Genomic DNA, 17,997 nt, shown 5'->3' on the forward strand with positions numbered 1-17,997 from the left:
TTCTGTCAATAAAACACTGATGTATACGCTTTTGGGTTGCAATTCAATGATATTGTAGGCGTCAAAATTGATAAATATTCAAATGCTTGCATCCACAAGTAGGATCATACTCCATACGAAATTCATATAAAGAATCGGCTAGGATATGATTGTTGACTCGGAGCGTCAAATACGGGATATAAATGCTTGCACTCGCATGTTGTTAAAGAGTGAACTGCATAATTATCGTAAATGAAATCGCTGTGCCGAAACGTACATTGTTTCGTTTTAATTTTGTTTGAAAGTTTCAAACAGTTGCGAGCTTGTCAAAATCAGTACATACCGCGTAATGTTTATTTTAAATAAATTCTAAGCATACACGTAGACGAACTTCATAATTAAGAAATCCTACAATACTAGTATGGGCATATGGGTTATCTGCACGTCGTTCGTTTTATCAAATCAGAAGGGATTTCTTCGCAGAATACTTTGTTGTCATCAAACATGTTTGCTCTCTGGATATATTGCCATATGTTGTATGATAATTCAATAAACGTGGCAGTTTCGATGTGTTGGCGTGCACATATGCATGACGACCATAAACAAGTAGCATACATCTTTAATAAAAATTTTAATTTAACATAGCACATGTGGCTACACACAATGATGTAATTTATACACATAACAATTACTCGGTACTTACAATGAACCGTGGTGAATGTAAAAAACGAAATAATGAAAGTTATGTCGATTTCGCCTTTAATTATAAATGACAATTTCATATATACATGGACATTATTTTTACGTTTTACATAGTAATATAAAACTAGTATAATACGGCGTAGTAATAGTAAATGATGACAAAATGGTGACCTGATTTAAACACAATTTTGAGAAAACAGCAACAGCAACACAACTTATACCAGTTGAAAATATTATAAAGTTCTTTCAGATACTAGAAATAAATCAGATATTGAAATGTACATTCTCCCGACGAGCTTGTTTATCTAATTTGGATCCATCACAATTGAATGTACCCTTCGAATTAACAATATAAACACATTAGGCATGATGAGTCACGGACATTAAAACAATAAAATATTCAAAACATTTGCTTTAAATGATACACAATTGCACAAATGATGTAATATACGACAATTTAAAATAATAAATACGGAATCCAATATTATATGTTACAACATGATTTTATTCTGAAAGACAATGGCGAAAACGAATAATTTTACACGTCGCTTTAAATGCCAAAGACTGAACATACACTCTGCAGCTGCTGTGCATTAACCATTTAAAGGCGGTGACCCCAGTTTTATTTATGTACGTGTTTTTGTTGTGTACTTGTGTTACTCACTGTTTGGAAATATGTCCTCTGTCATAAAGGAACGAGTTTATTTCATTTTATGTATGAGCGAGTGTGTTTCTGCTGACCATTAATCTATGAATGCATTTATGATATTTGATTTAATTTGAACTAGTGTCAGGTTCATGCGTTCGATAACTGTTTTATCCACGGACAAAGTATGGTTCCGGACCAAATCTATCCCGTCATTAGACACGTCTGCATGTACAGTTGTCAGTATGCGCTTTCCTAGAAAACAGACGTTTTTCAAATGGGCGTCAATAATTGCGCCGCGTTTTTAATTTGAATTATTTCACACACAAACAATGCAAAACGATAGAATGTATGGTATAACACCAAACGCTTCTGATAGGACCCAGTTCCTTAGAAATGCATGTCGTGGTAGAAGTCGCTGTGCTCGTCATCGGAAGTGTCTGAGGTGCGACCGGAACTGTCAGACAGACAAGAGTCAATTTCGAGAAGCTTCTTAATGACACGGAACTCGTTCGAGTCGTCGTGAAAGTCACTGATGCTCCGGGCCAGCAAGCGCCTGGATGACGTCATCTTTTGCCACTTGGTTGACACGGCGTTCCGAGCGCAGTTTTTATTAACACAACTTGGCAGCGTTTTGTGGATTGGCGAATGGCTACAGCCGTTTGGGAAGTTCTGTGGTGACTTAAAACAATTATTCACCGAGTCAGCTTTGAAAGGAAGTAAGATTGTGTTATTTGAAATATGTTTTCTTCCGAGTTCTTTCGTGACTTGATAATGCTTGGAATGATCCTTAGTTGTTTCGTAGATTTCGTCACGTCTACCTTGTGACTGCGACCTGCACAACTTCGACACTTCCGAACGACGCGTATGTCTCTTAAGGTTATTATTAGAGTTCTTATCGCATGCGCACTCAGCGTGTCCATCATACTGACGCCTGGCGGATTTCGGTGAGTTTCTGTCGATGACGCGGAAGGCACGGTCCTTGGATTTCAAGCGAGAGACTTTGTTCCTCAGCAGTAGTATCTCCTTGTCACGATACTTTATTTGCTCGGTTAGCTCCTGGTTCTGAAAGAGAAGCAAACTTTTTGGAGAGCGAGAAGAACATGGTTTCCTTAGTTATTATGACCAAAGGTACTTTTGAAAAAAAAATACACTGACTTTTGAACATGCGTTGTTTTAACATCTTGATTATGCTTTAACTAGTTATATGTTACATACATAATAAGCTAACAGGATAATATATAAGCAATGTAGAAAGCTAACACATCTGAATCTATGTTTATACGACGCCGCAGTTGTAGTCAGTGTCGCCATTTGTTTACTCGACAGTTGTGTTTACCTTAGACTGGTTGACTTTGCTTCTCGACAGTTATATCTACCTCCGTTTGTTTCTCGACAGTTGCATTAACCTCTGTTTGCTTTTCGACAGTTGTATTTACCTTTCTGCTTTTCGTCCGTTGTATTTATCTCCACTTGTTTCTCGACAGTTGTACTTACCATTTTGTTCTCGACAATCCTATTTACCTCAGACTGGTTGTTATTTGTTAAGCGACAGTTGTATTTACATGCCTTTGTTTCTCGACAGCTTTATTACCCCCGTTTGTTTGCCGACAGTTGTATAAACATCTTTTAGTCTTTCGATAGTTGTATTTACCGTCCTGCGTTGTTTCTCAACAGTTGTACTTACCTTCCTTTTTTCTCGGTAATTGTATTTACCTTAGACTGGTTGTTCTTTGGTAAGCGACAGTTGTTTTTACATGCCTTTGTTTTTCGACAGTTGCATTGACCTCCCTTTGTTTCTCGAAAATGTCATTTAGCTCCCTTTATTTCACGACAGTTGTATGTATCTCTTTTTATTTCTCGACAGTCTTATTTACCTACCTTTATTGCTCGACAGTTGTATTTACCCCTCTCTTTCTCGACAGTTGCTTTAACCTTCCTTTGTTTATCGACAATCGAAATTGCGTCCATCTGTTTCACAACAGTTGTATTAACCTCCTTTTGTTTCTCGAAAGTTGTATTTAACTTCCCTTCGTTTCTCAATTACGTTTACCTCCCTTTGTTTCTAGACAGTTGTATTTATTTTTCTTCGTTTCTCGACAATGGTATTTACCTCCGATTGTTGATCAGCTATCATCTGCTTTGTTGACTTAAAACAGAAAAAAAACAACATCATCATCCGACTAAATTATTTAACAAAGTATTAAAGGTACCGTCAACCACGAATGACGAAAAAAGAAAAGTTCTAAAATTCCGTATTTTTTTACAATTATTAGTTTCTATTGATTAAAATATCACGACTGGTATGTTACATTACTAAAAATAAGTTGTTAAGTTTTCATATTTTCAGTTAATTCGGTAATAAATTTTACTGGGAATCGGTACCAGGTAACTACCAGTTAACGCCAGTAGATTGATCATCATCGTCACGTGGTAAACCCAGGAATGCAAATTATGCATGCGTAGTGAATTGTTTATATTTTATATATAAAATTACCAATCTACTCTTGCGTTATTTATAGTGCGTATAACGTAATGTCACCTATTTTTCGCAATGTACATTCGATTTCACATCGCGAAATTGTATTATCGAATATACTGAAAATATGAACTTTTTTTTTCAAGTGATGCCATATACCAGTCGTGATATTTAATTCAATATAAACTAATAATTGTACAAAAAAATGGTATTTTAGAACTTTTCGTTTCTCGTCATTCGTAGTTGACGGTTCCTTTAAAATAGCATATATCTTTTTAAATTTTCTTTTACTTTTATCAAGGAATCTTTAAAACGAAGCAACGTTCGTACTTATTATAAAACTATGAAATCAATAAACAACTAGTAATTGTTTTGATGAACAGTTATCCTACAAAGCAGACTAACTTACTCATAGTTAATTAACTACGCATCATAACTATATAAATAGTTGTTAAGTGACTAAGTGATAAATAAAATATTTTTTCCACAATGACGGCGGGTTGGTAACGCAGTTTGACCTTACCTGGCTGTCAAACTGCCTGAGATCGTTCAACACCGACCTGATCTCTCCCATCTCGACTTCTGCAAACAAACATAATGGATATTATAGGACAAAACATTCACATCTTGCGTAAGAACTTGCCATGTGTATACTAAAGACAAAACAACTAAACTTTCTTCGAACTGGTGATGTTACGGAGTTTTCTGTACATTCTAAAAGCGAAATTCCTAACACTTTAGCAAGTTATTAACTTATTATTACACATATTATATAAATGCAATAAGAAAACTTATCAGCAACAAACAATAGCATAAGAGTTCACAAAGGGACGTCATTGAGTTGTTTTTTTATGTGACATTAACGATAAGTGATCACAAAGATTACGTCATCGAAATTCTCAGTTTAATTTGCATTTATCACGTGTGACTAGACAAATGATGTCATTGTTTCACTTAGATAAAGTTTCAATAGTGATCACAAATATGACGTCACTGCGTATTGCATTTAAAGATGTAGCTCTATTAAGGTAGCGCACCCCTAATGATTTCCCGCGATTTATTTTACGATCATTGCCGATCTTCAATGATCGGTTATTTCCGAGAGATGCATTTTTTTCAAACTTCGAATGTTGATATATGTTTACGTCATTCGTTTAGAATACATTATTTTCACAATAAATATTGACTTTGATCCAAATATCATTTGAAAATACGATTTCGCGATTTCTTCAAAGATCGAAGAGCCTTTTTACCTGTTTACTTATGGATATCTAATTTAAGCTTACACAAATGCGAAGTTGTCGTGGCCTAGTTGTTAAGACGATGGATTAGAAATCTTTTGGGATCTTCCCGCGTAGGTTCGAATCCTGCCGACGTCACATACTTTTTGCGACGCGTTTTATTTCTTTTCTAACGTAATTTGATTTAATATAGCATATAAGCTATCATGTTTATTGTTAAATATGTTGAAATTTTTATGCACATCCTCCAATTTTTAAAATTAAAACAACGTTATGGCTAAATTGTGTGATTTAATGCTGAAAATACGAATGATGCATGTTGCATTTTTATATTTATTTCTAAAAGTAAACGGTAAATCTGTCTATTTCTTGGTATTTTGCTGTATATAGTGTTCCTATAAAAACTAAGTTTAAAATATTACTTAAATGATACTATTTCGAATTTTATGACACTTTGTTTTAACCGACCCAATTTTTAATTGGCTGAAATCACTTACATTTCATGGCGGTCTTCCATAGATAAAAATTTGTAAAACATAAATGTCTGTAAAGGAATACTTATTTCATCTTGTTTAAACTTTAAACACCTTAACAGCATCTGTACACACCAACTGCATGCCCATATTTGGAAATTTGAATGAATGATGGGAACTTTTATATACCCCAGGGGTGAAAATAAACTGGCTAAAAGCCGAGCGTTGGGGTGGTTTTGAAAAAAAAATGTTTTTTTTTAAAGCACGGAAAGCCTATCTACATATTTGCATGTAGTTCAGTGAAATGATGCTGATTAAGAGAATAATTAATTAGATTATGTTTGGATATGTGCCCATTAGGGGTGCGCTACCTTAACAATTGTCGTCCACAAAGATTACGTCATTGCCTTCCTGAGTTTAAGTTCCCTCAAATCCTTAATTATTAACAAGATAACGACACAACGACATTACATACGTCGTGCGGCGAGGATTTTCTTGAAGTTTTCGGACTTAATGACTTTGAATAGCATGTCCTTCTTGCTTCCCGACGTCGAGGGGAAAACGTCACCGGAAGCCTGGGATGGCGTATTGTAACTTGGTCGACGGATCTCTTGAATCCTGATTTAACACAAAATTGAAATGGATTTATACGCTTTGTTCCCCAAGCAATGTCTATGTGTATTCCTAAAAATATAACCGTAACAACTTATAGTAAGTGCCAATACGGCCAACCCGCTATTACGATCATCAGTCGGTTGTATCGCAGGCTATTTTTGTACATTACATTCCAAGAAAAGTCCTTTCTAGTTGTTACCTATACATTTGTATGTTAAACAAATACACCAAAATAGTCTTCTTCACTATTTACACGTTGATTAATATAAATAAAACGTTAAAATACAGTTTAGGAGTTAGGCATGTAGAGGATCATAAGACAAACATTGCAAATTGTATTCCTTGGGAAACAACGTGGCCATAACTTACCGTTTTCGGTACAATAAATGGGACAAGCTACCATGGAGTGAAAATTCACGTGCTGAAAAGTAGTTTTCGGGGTGACCTTATACCGCTCCATTAAGAAAATTCGCAGCGAGTAAAGTCGAGATAAAACGCGAATTTTAATACAAACTAGACGCTAATCACTTTCTTGCTGATATGTCTGGAAAGATAGCGGCATTTAAACTATTCATACAAATAATAGGAGGTATAATACGGCGAAAAATACCTATGTCGGCAATTACGTCGCCATCGTGTTTGGCGCTTGATTACCCCCCTCTGACAGATGAACAAGGAAAACTATTTATTTATGTTAATGATTGAAATGTGAAAATACGCAAACATCAAAATTTATACAAATGATGCCTATGGGATTGATATTTGCTACTGAAACCTATATGCATATAATAAAAATTGAGATAAGCCCTGATAACACACTGAAAAACACACTGTCCGTAACAAGCCCTTATAAACAAACTGCTCGTTACAAGTCCGGATTAATGCACTGTCCCGTATCAAACCCTAATAAACACACTGCCCCTATCAAGCCCGGATAGACACACTGCTCGTAACAAGCCTGTTAAACAATATTACCGTTACAAGCCCTTATAAACAATATGTTTGTAATAAACCCTGATAAACTCACTACCCACCATAAGCCCTGATAAACACATTATCTATAACAAGCCGTGATTAACACACTGTACGTAAAAGGCCCAGATAAAAACACCTAAACAAGCACTGTTCGTAACAGACCCAGACAGCACATTGCCTGTAACAAGCCATGATACACACACTGTCCATAACAAACCCATATAAAAACACACTATACGATAAAGATATTTTCCCCAACAAACCCTGATTTAAACATTGTCCGTAAGAAGCCCGACAAGCCCTGATAAAGATAAAAAATTCCGTAACAAACCATGATAAACACACTGTCCGTAACACGCCCTGATAAACACATAGTTCGTTACAAGCGATGATGAACACACTGTTCGTAACAAGCCCTGATAAACATAAATTTCTTAAAAAGCTCTGATAGACATACTCTCCGTAACAAACCCTGCTAAACACATGATCCATTTAAGCCCTGATAAACACAATGTTCGTAACAAACCCTAATAAACACATTGTCTGTAACAAACCCTGATAAACACAGTGTGCGTAACAAATCCCGATTAACACCGTGTCCGTAACAATCTTTGATAAATACACTATCAGTAATGAGCCCTGATGAACACTATCAGTAACAAAACCCTGATAAACACACTGCCCGTACCTTTCTTTCGCATGTTGCTCAAGGATCCGTTTTGCGTTCGGATATTCCACCAGCGCCTGTAATCAACATACAGTGTCTTAATGGTAACGTGTTTAAACCCATTTATGCCTAGTGGATTCTCCCATCCTTCTAAATTGGATCAATTTATTTCCAAAATTAGGGATGTCTGGTATAGTTATTTCTATATTTAGAATATTTCTTACAAAAATTCATTAAAGCAAACAGCGCAGACCCAGATGAGACGCCGCATCATGCGGCGTCTCTTCTGGGTCTACGCTGTTTGCCAACGCATTTTTTTCTAGACGCTAGGCATAAATGGGTTAAAGATATTCCTTTCGTTATTCAATGTACCTATGGATATGACAACAACGAAGGCTTGTAAAAGAAATACGAAATCTGTAGCAGCATAATTTCTATATAAGAAAGCTTAACTAACGCAGAAGTAGTCTTAAATGTAATATTTGCTCGATTTCATTCCGGTTCAATAAATATCCATGACTGACACATGTAGAAACTGTTGTCATTTTTAGATGGTCGCTTTAGCGACCGTCTAAAGTGCTTTGTGTGAAATTCAGGTCGATACAGCCTAGGCATGATTAACCCAATACCCGCTTGCGTATCCGCGCAAGAAAGAGTTGTATAATTTATGCAAGAGGTTTGAGTTCTCCAATTATGTGTAATCACAAATGGAAACATTATATTAATATCGTGTTACATTCAATATTTTCGAACGGTGTTTTATAGAAAAGAATCAATAAACAATGATCGTATTGTACGTGTCGCGGAGGAGATTGTTAATGATTGATTAAAACAGTCCACTTTCTGCTGCGTGTGCGTGACGTAGTATTTTCGCTCAGCTCATTCATAAATCTGAGGCTGGCGATAAACAAAGGGGAGTCCGTGTGAGAATAACGCATTAGTATAAGGTTACGCTTGTTTATATTCACAGGTCTCAATTAATAATACGTTGACCACGAGTTCAACAATTATTACAGGGATACGATAGCTAACATAAACAATGTTTCATTATCGCTGAAACTGTTAAAAAAAAACATTTAAATATAACAATAATATTCTCTAAAAAATGTAGTCTTGCTGTTTTGAAATAAGGTTTGGAATTTTGTTTTCTAAATAACTTAATTCAAAACAAAAGTTTAATTATAGTGTTTTTTACTTGTTAGTCGCATATTTACCGCATTATAATGTGTGTTATAATAGGCAGACCATACATTAGTAAAATTCAATCTGCCTTCACACATAGAAGGAATGGGTCAATTAGGTGCTGCGTTTCCTTTGCTTACTTCAGTTAGAGGTCAATTATTTACGTTATAGCAATCACAAGGCTCAGACTTCAAAGGAATTGCGGAGCGTTCTTACATAATAAAAGTCGTAGTCGCATGGTATTTGCGTTTTGCGTCCTATTTGGTCACGTGGTTCTTTTTCGCGGGTGTTTTGGCATTCATGATATGAGGCTATTAATAGATGCGCCTGTCGATAACAAAGGAAAGTTTACGGGTTATAACAACGCAATAGGTTACGCTCTCGCATAAAACTCAATGACGTAGTACAGGTCGTAAATTGAGAGATTCGGGAAAAAGTTGACGCTTATTTATATTCTCAATTTATAAAACGTTGAACATAAGTTCAACAATAACTTCAGCGATACGATAGACAAACAAAAGTTTCATAATTACTAAACCCGAATATAACAAACAATTTATAATAATAATACGAATGCAATAGTAGAAGGTTAGTAGAAGGTAACGCTTGTTTATATTCACAGTTCTCAATACATAGACAGTTGGATATGAGTTCATCAATTACTACAGGCATACTATAGGCAACCTCGAAAATGCTTTTTAATCGCTAAAACCGAAAACAACTTAATATATTATATTAAATATATTTATAACAATAAATTTCTTTTAAAATTGTAGTCGGCGTATACGCTGACTTTGAAATAAAGTCAGCAGTTTACTTTTCTAAATAATTAAATACAATTAAACAAAAGTTAAAATATTGTGTTGTTTTTTTCACTTGTAAGCTGCATATTCACCGCATGAAATGTGTGTTAGCATTGTCAAACCACACATTAGTGTGAGTAAATAAAAAATATACTACGGAAGAGCACTTCATATGTGTCCTCATACGCCTTGTTATGAGTATCTTTCTTCACTATCGAAATATATCGTATGTTTATATTTGATTTAAACGCAGTTTTCTTTCGACACATTTAAATCACACGTCAATAGCGCCGTCATGCGAAAATGGGTCTTATGCGTTTTGGCAAGCGTTTGTTAAACCCAACATGTGCTTTTGCGCAGTCAGGCCATAGGCGATGCTGTTCGCTTAAAAATCACTCAATATGTTATGTTTCTCCTTACCAGAAGGAGGGATAGCTGAGTGGGCTATTTATATGACTGGGCGCATATGGAATAAGACCCATTTTCGCATGACGAGTGTCATTACAAATCTCCTTGCGAATTGAAAATGCCACATTTAAGAACAATGCTTTTTGATACAAAATTGAATTGAAAATAGCAAACTTGTTAATAATGGCAGCCTATCCACACATTAAGAAATGATTTCCAGACGTGCTGACCATGTACGGCAAACATTGTGGTATGATAATTAAACGATTTTCTCTTATCGTGACACTATACTATTTCGCTAATGATTGTTTTCTCATCTTGGAGGCGAAAGTGAAATTCTGCGAGATGGATTGTAACGCGTAATTGTAACAGGGCCACAATTTGTGTCGTTTGAGCATACAGAGAGTAGTCCGGAATTCCTTACACTGAACAGTGCTACATCCTTTGAATTGAGCACATACGCAGTGATATAGCAAATATTCAGAGGTTGTATCACGAATCAGCTTATTAAATATTCGAAAATATTCATGCGTGTCTGTTGGCGTTATGTAAAAGTCACTAAGATGAAAACTGAAACAGCTACGCCTAAAAGCGCATTAGTGCTCTATACCTATGTTTATGTTAGCATTGTTGACACCGTGTGAACTGCTCGGGTAACAAGTAAAGCATGAACAGCAATGTTTATATACTTTTATTCCTCCATATACAAGATACGAAGATTATTGTATATTTTGAATTTGTATATGGTGTCAAAAATCAAAAGTTTTGTACACGGAACTTTCATTATGAATTTATATTCTTGGTGAGATAGTCATTTGCTATTAGAAAAAAAATATTCCTTTAATATGATGGTGACTGCAAATTTTCTTTATATTAAGTTATCGTTACCATTTTCATTATACTTTCTATGCTTGCAGAACTTCCAAAAAGCATGTTGTTTTTATTTTGTCTTAGTTATTTCTATGAAATAATAAGGATGATAAAAAGTGCACACAAGACTCGACCCGTGCGCTATGACACACACTTTATAAAGATTGAATGGCGTGTGTTCATTTCAAACTTGCGATTGATTTTCAAAAATGAATGGCGTGTTAAATTATGCAATAGCGAACATCTTCAGTGCCTTCAGCGCTTTGATTCTTTTAATTGAAATATACATGGTGAAAGTTTTACAATTATCAAATAATATTGGGTCTTATGTAATGAAGAATATATTGTAAATAGAAATACAAAATAAAGTGATATTGTGTAACGGTGATGGATTTATTATAACGTTTTTAAAAAGCGACCTAATTACGTATGCATTTTTGTATGGAGTCTGCACGTGAGACCAACACCAAAGTGTTACTATTATGTGGCAAAGTAATGACAGCCTTATTGATAATTTTTTATCCATGGGGGTAAATACCCCCACTTTTTTAAGCATGGGGGTAAATAGTCAAATTTTGCCTTGCCTGAAGGATAATTTGCTAAAAGCAGGGGCGTAGAAGAGAAGTAAAAGAGACCGATCATTAAACAACATAATTGACACGTACCGGGTACACTACCGCGGGCGGGTGATGACAATCAACAATACACGTGTCATAACCGCGAAAGATCTTTGTAAATATACGCGTATTGAAATGTAAAAAATGAAGAAAAAAGGTCTTTGCCGAAATGTCATCTTTTGCCGACGCCTCTGAAAAGTAAAACAAGAATATAGCCGGCGTACAGACACACTACTTTAATCGTGTTAAACACAATAAACAATTAGCTATGTGTATTCCTTCATACTAGTAAGTTTTGTGTGTGTTTTTTGTTTTGTAACTGTCATCGGTTTATAGGCCCGTGAGCCACGAAAAACTTTTTTGCCAACTTTCAACAGTTGTTTTATTAGCGTTTAAGTGTGTCCTTTTTGGTTTGAAAACATAAGAAATTAAATCATTCAGTATTTGCAGTACAATATTTTTACTCGATACAACTTTTGCCGTATAAAAAGAAAAAAATTACTTCGAGAAGTAATTTGTTTTGGCTTCGAAGAAGCCATGCTGACCTCTTCATGTAAACACATAAGCGCTTGACTGTCTGTTAAAAAATCAATACTGAATTAACCATGCGTCTAGATGATACAGAGTATACATACCGACTGGCTAACTATTTCTACCATCCAGCGCACACATTAGCTCTAATTTTTACAATAACCAGTCTCATATTTTGGCGAAAGACAATCGCTGTTTATATTTTTTTAGTTTACGTTGTACGCAGAGAATTTGCATCATTTGCGTTAGTCCAGATTTGCTTGCTTAAATGTACGCACGGAAATGATAAATTGAACGTATCTTGATATTTCTAACGCGTATATTACGCTGATACGCAGCTTATCTAGAACTCTCTAATGAAATACATGAACACCATGACCAAATGCGAATACCGGTACGCCTTATCCTCCGAGCAGACTTTAAGCTCTGAAAAGTCCTGGAATTATGGCAGTCTTTAGGTCTTTAATATAATATATGTTTAGACATGCATTTTTATAAACAATCTATAAAACTAGAGGTGGCAACATGCTGCTGCGCATGCTCAAACTCTACCGAAAGACTTACGGACATGAGGTCCCGTCGGGAGAGTCGCAGGAGCTCCGAGTATCCGACCGCTCGCACGTCCGCCGTACGTCTGAAACGACCGGACAGTTTCAAAAGAGTGCTTTCATTTCAAGCAAGATGAATATGTTTGTTTGTTTTTCGGTTTTAACATTTAATACCATAAATAATTGACAATAGAATTTGTATACAATGATAACGAGTCAAAAAGTCTTTGGTTAACAAAAAAACACGCAAATAAACAACAATTTCTTTTTCTTAAGAAGATAATGTTATAGGGAATTTATTAAGTACTTTTTATTTTACTAAACTTCCATGATTTTCATATACATTAAGATCAAAGTTTGACATAAGCAACTCAGAAAGAAATAGCGAACCTGCGCACAGCTTTGTGAACTATAGTTCTGATTTGACTTGCACAAACATCCAATCATGCTGTTCTATTTGGTCAATTTTAATTAATCCACTTCGGGAAAATAAGACAAACACACAATTTCACTTTTAACTATATTATACTTTTATTACACTGTAGTTATTTATATATTTCACAATTTACTTTACTTTTCATATAAAGCATTAAACACCTATTTTCTATTGCTTCTATTGTTTCTATAAAATATGCCCATGTATGTCCTTTCTCTTTAAAACTCAACTAACTGCTAATCTATCAAAGTTATTCTAACAGCTTTTTAAATGCCAAACATCTATTCAGGATATTAATTTGCTGCAATATAAACAAAGAGCATGGTGAAATTAATTTTCTTTCAACAGAGTGATATTAATGTAAACAAAAGGCATCACAATGTTGTTATTAATTTCATGGTTAAATGCTATCCATTAATTTCCCTGCAGAAGACATGCTCCCATTAACTCACTGCAAATGCAGGTTCCAATCCCACTCTAAGTTTCAGCTCTCTGCCACAGGAGCCGCATTATTGTTCAACCCACATCGTGTTTGATTTTTGGTCCAGACAAAACTTCGGAGATATCTGGTTTATTGAGTAACGCACTCACGCTGGTAATGCGGATACTTCGATAACCGATGGCACTTCGATAACAGAGAAAAACAAAAGGGACGCCTGATAGGTAAGTTCCTCAGGGTTTTTTAAGTTATGTCAGAAAGATAAGTTTTTGAGACCAGGCACATGGTCGAGTTTATAAATCTAGTATCAATTTCTATTGGGAAGAAAAAAAATCACGAAAGGATGGTAGATTTTTTGTCAAAATATAGAATATTCGGTCGGAAAACAGCAAGAACTGGATGAACAGTAAACATTAAAACAAAATAAAACTACTTACAAATCTTGCAAGAAATTGTTTTGAATTCAAGTAAGTAGAGTTATCACTGCGCTTCAAATACTGCAATTTTGATAGTAATTCATGAAATATTAACGATGATAGGGCATGTTTTAATAGGGTGGTATTCGTGAAGTTGCAGACACTTTAATTCCTGATAAAGGACACTTCGGATAACAGAGACTTTCAACGAATAGGGCATCCTGATAACCAAATTGTATCTTCTACCTTAAATGCATTTATGTATATTATGGCTATTCTTACCAAACATTTTGAAATACAAACCAATGTGCAAAGTCGGGCGACACATTGGGAATCTATGCATACATGTATACAAGTGAAATATAACCAATTTCGTTGTCCGTTTTCACATATCACATTATTATAAATTAAATATACTATTAATGTTATAATTGCATTTTTTTTTAATAAGATAAAAATGCGTATGTCCTAAGAAATATATTTTACGTGACGCCCGGAAATAGTTTTCGACATAATGAACTAGTTTTTAGTGGTAACTTGAGATTCAGAAGATGAAAATACAACAGATCATGTGGATCAAGACGGTCGTGTTTAATTTTACTTATAGGAAGGCTCTAAATAACGGGAGATAAAATACAAACTAAAAAAAACACTAAAAAAAGACAACTGAAAACATCCATTATCTTGAGCTCTACTTTTAGGGAGCACTTACTTTTATGCAATGATAACGTAAGCTCGAAGTGCCATTCACCTGACTATGTTGGTTGAGTTATAAGAATTTCGGACCTGCATCGCTGCTGAGATTTATCTATAAGCAGCAGTTTTAGCAGAGTGATGTATCATGGTATACTAGCTTATATATAAGTAAATAACTTTAGTACCTTTATTAGGGCAAAATTATACATGCTTTAGATCAACCGTTTCGCTACAAAGAACGTTAGTAAAATTGTTAAGTTCGTGTACTATGCGATGATCGGGCGGTTAGGTGACTCGAAAACAGGAAAATGTATGGTCATATAGACTGTACGCATCTGATATATCGAATTAGTTTCACATTTATTTGTCACATGTATACAAAATCATAATCATATTACAAAGGTATTCGAAAGTGCTACGGTTATTCGCCTTTACTTTACTTCAGTACATACATTTTTTATGCATTGCCTGCTTACTTTCTGTCTTTACATTACGAAGTGCTATACCTTTAATCGCCTAAACAGTGCCCAGTGTCTGAAAACCAAATGTACATAACATAAATGCAAAAAAAGCTGAAGAACTCTTCTTTCGCGGTGGCTTTTGTTGTTCTCTGTTATGAAGTTCCATCTGTTATCAAAGTACCAGCATTCCCTGTGTTGCACTGGGGTATTGTACACAGAACTTGGAAACCCCCGCGCAGAGATTTGACTGGAACCAGCATAGCTGGATCAAGCCCTTGCCTTATAGTTTGTTGTTCTGAGTTTATTTACAGGTCCCACGCCCCTTCACGGAGTCATTTCAGCTGGACCTGAATAAATCAAGCCCCTGCCTTATAAACCAACCACATGATGATAGCCGAGCCACGTGATACACTAATTTTCCCATTATTTTGTTCCTGTTTTAATTAGGTATTTTTTTATAATGAACCTAAACTTATACACTATTTTAAAAATATAAACGAAAATGATACTACTTTTAATAATATAAAACTTCAGCAAAAAAATAGAATCTTCCCAAATCTGGTAGGATTTTGTTTTGATGGCAGAGATTGCATGTGAGAGCATGGAACGACAACTCTGCGTGGAGCTTGAGAACTTGGTTTCATACTAGACTGCCGTGTTTAACTGCTAAGTATTGTTTTGATGTTGTTGTGAGATAACTTACTAGTAAAACAATTGCGACACGAATTCTTAATCATCCAATTAAGTATAAATTATGTGATCGGTATGACATTTGGAAGTATTGAATACGCTCTTGGCTCTTTTATCGAGGTAACGTTTGCGATAGACAAACACACATACATGAATTCGACACAAAAACAAACACACAAAATCATGAAAATGTTCAGCCTCAAGAACTCGTACCTGTTTTGCACCTCGTCTATTTTAAGCAGACTGATCTCGCCGAAGTACGAACCGGAAGTGAGTGTCGTTAGGTAGGTGCGCTTCCCGGTCACGTTGTTCGCAACCAGAATCTGGCAATTACAATGGTTAAAAGCTAACGTTTTATTGTAGACGAAGCTTACAAATGTGCAATTTGCAAATCTTAACGTGAATAAATCAATGTATATGCGAGATATTTTAGGGCATATTGAATATTCCTTAGAACACTGAAGTGCGTCTTGGAAGCCAGTATACACTAGCCGTGCCTACCTCGACCTTGCCGTGGTTTACGATGTACATCTCCTTGCCGATCTCGCTCGTGCGGCAGATATAATCCCCCGGGGAGTAGACCTGGGGGCGGAGCTTGAGCACCAGCTCCCGTAGCAGCCCCTCCTCGCACTCCTCGAAAATCTTCACCTGAAACAACGGATCAGGAAAAAATGTGTATGGTGCATACCGGTATATATCAATAATGTATGATTTTGTTACAGTTGGTTGATAGTTACATGTACTATTCTTAAGAATTTTTTTTGGTTTAAAGATTGAAAATATTTATTATAATTATAAGCAGCTTAACTGTCAACTACAACACCATCACCACAATCACTATCAAAACCATCATGATCGTCACAGTCGTGATCGTTATCGTCATGGCAATCATATAATCATTATTATCATCATCACTGACATCATCACCATTACTGCCGCCACAACCACCACCACCACCGCCGCTACTACTTCCGACCTTTTTGAGCGTCTCTAGGTGCACGTTGATGGCGATCTCGGTACGCAGGTGGTCCGGAAGCATCTGCAGTAGGGATGGCTCGTCGATAGACTGAGTTCTGCAATAAGAGAGGGTACATTGAAAAACTAATTTTCAGGGAAATACAGAATTATATGGATGGTATTTGTAGGATTTAGGCGCTATCGATTTTCATTCACGAATAATCATACATTTTTTTATATTCCACCAAAATGCAACAACATTTATAGAGAATTATAGGTTGTTGACGTGGATGGAGAATGGTTATCTGGCAAGTCGGAGGAATTTTTTGGCTCACCCGATAAGATCCTCCGACGAGCCAGATAACCATTCTCCATCTACGTCACCAACCTATTATTCTATTTATCCTGTCACATTTACAACATCCGTTGAAATGTTTTTAAAATATCTAGTTTTCGAGTATTTTGTGTTTAAATATGTAATATGGTAAACATCACGCGCGAAAAAAAACATTGTGACGTCACGTCAGGCAAAGCGCTTAGGCTAGCTTCCATCTTGTTAAAACACAGAAATCGAGTTACTCGTTATTAATTCAATACACAAAGACGAAATTATGCTGTTTAAATAATAATGCTTTTTACATGTATTTGGTATTTTATCAATATTAATAATAATAGAAAAAAGTATATTTTATTAATAGAAAATGGTAAATGCATGCGCATGCGCGGATAGCAACTGACGGATATTCGAGATCACGTGGTCATCTAGCCTAATACCTTTTGGGATATTAGGTTACCTGGTTATCGGGCTGATTTAAAGGCATGTGACAGGATAAATGTTAATATTATGCTTACACATGATTATTTTTGTATAATTGCTGAAATAATGACGTCGTAACGTTATAAAAACGACGTCATTTCACAGTATCGATAATTTTTACTGTTACGTTTCACTGTTTGAAACAGTGGAATATGAGTTTTATTTTACTGATATTTCTCAATAAACCACCCCGGAAAGCATAAAATAAAATATGTTTCATGCCGAGTATGATACATTTTTTTCTGCCTACAATTCTCATCTGATATTCTCTTTCAATCTTATCACGATTTCCCGATGCTATGTGTAATAAACAATATCAAAACATGGCCAACTTTAAAACTGTAAAACA

General features: G+C 35.4%; 1 protein-coding gene across 1 annotated transcript in view; it reads right to left on the reverse strand.

Moving 5' to 3' along the window:
* Positions 1-586: 586 nt before the first annotated feature.
* LOC127873676 (cyclic nucleotide-gated cation channel alpha-3-like) overlaps positions 587-17,997 on the reverse strand; it is a 28,391-nt gene continuing 10,980 nt past the window's right edge. Inside the window, exons 8-16 of the mRNA XM_052417607.1 lie at positions 16,851-16,947; positions 16,376-16,522; positions 16,088-16,197; positions 12,753-12,822; positions 7,799-7,854; positions 5,996-6,138; positions 4,330-4,388; positions 3,441-3,476; positions 587-2,392 (exon numbers count right to left, since the gene is read on the reverse strand). Of these exons, the coding sequence (XP_052273567.1) occupies positions 1,718-2,392; positions 3,441-3,476; positions 4,330-4,388; positions 5,996-6,138; positions 7,799-7,854; positions 12,753-12,822; positions 16,088-16,197; positions 16,376-16,522; positions 16,851-16,947 (1,393 nt within the window). The 3' untranslated portion in view covers positions 587-1,717. The remainder of the gene's footprint in view (positions 2,393-3,440; positions 3,477-4,329; positions 4,389-5,995; positions 6,139-7,798; positions 7,855-12,752; positions 12,823-16,087; positions 16,198-16,375; positions 16,523-16,850; positions 16,948-17,997) is intronic.

This window comes from Dreissena polymorpha, chromosome 3 (genome assembly GCF_020536995.1).
Source record: "Dreissena polymorpha isolate Duluth1 chromosome 3, UMN_Dpol_1.0, whole genome shotgun sequence".
Classification (NCBI taxonomy): Eukaryota; Metazoa; Mollusca; class Bivalvia; order Myida; family Dreissenidae; genus Dreissena; species Dreissena polymorpha.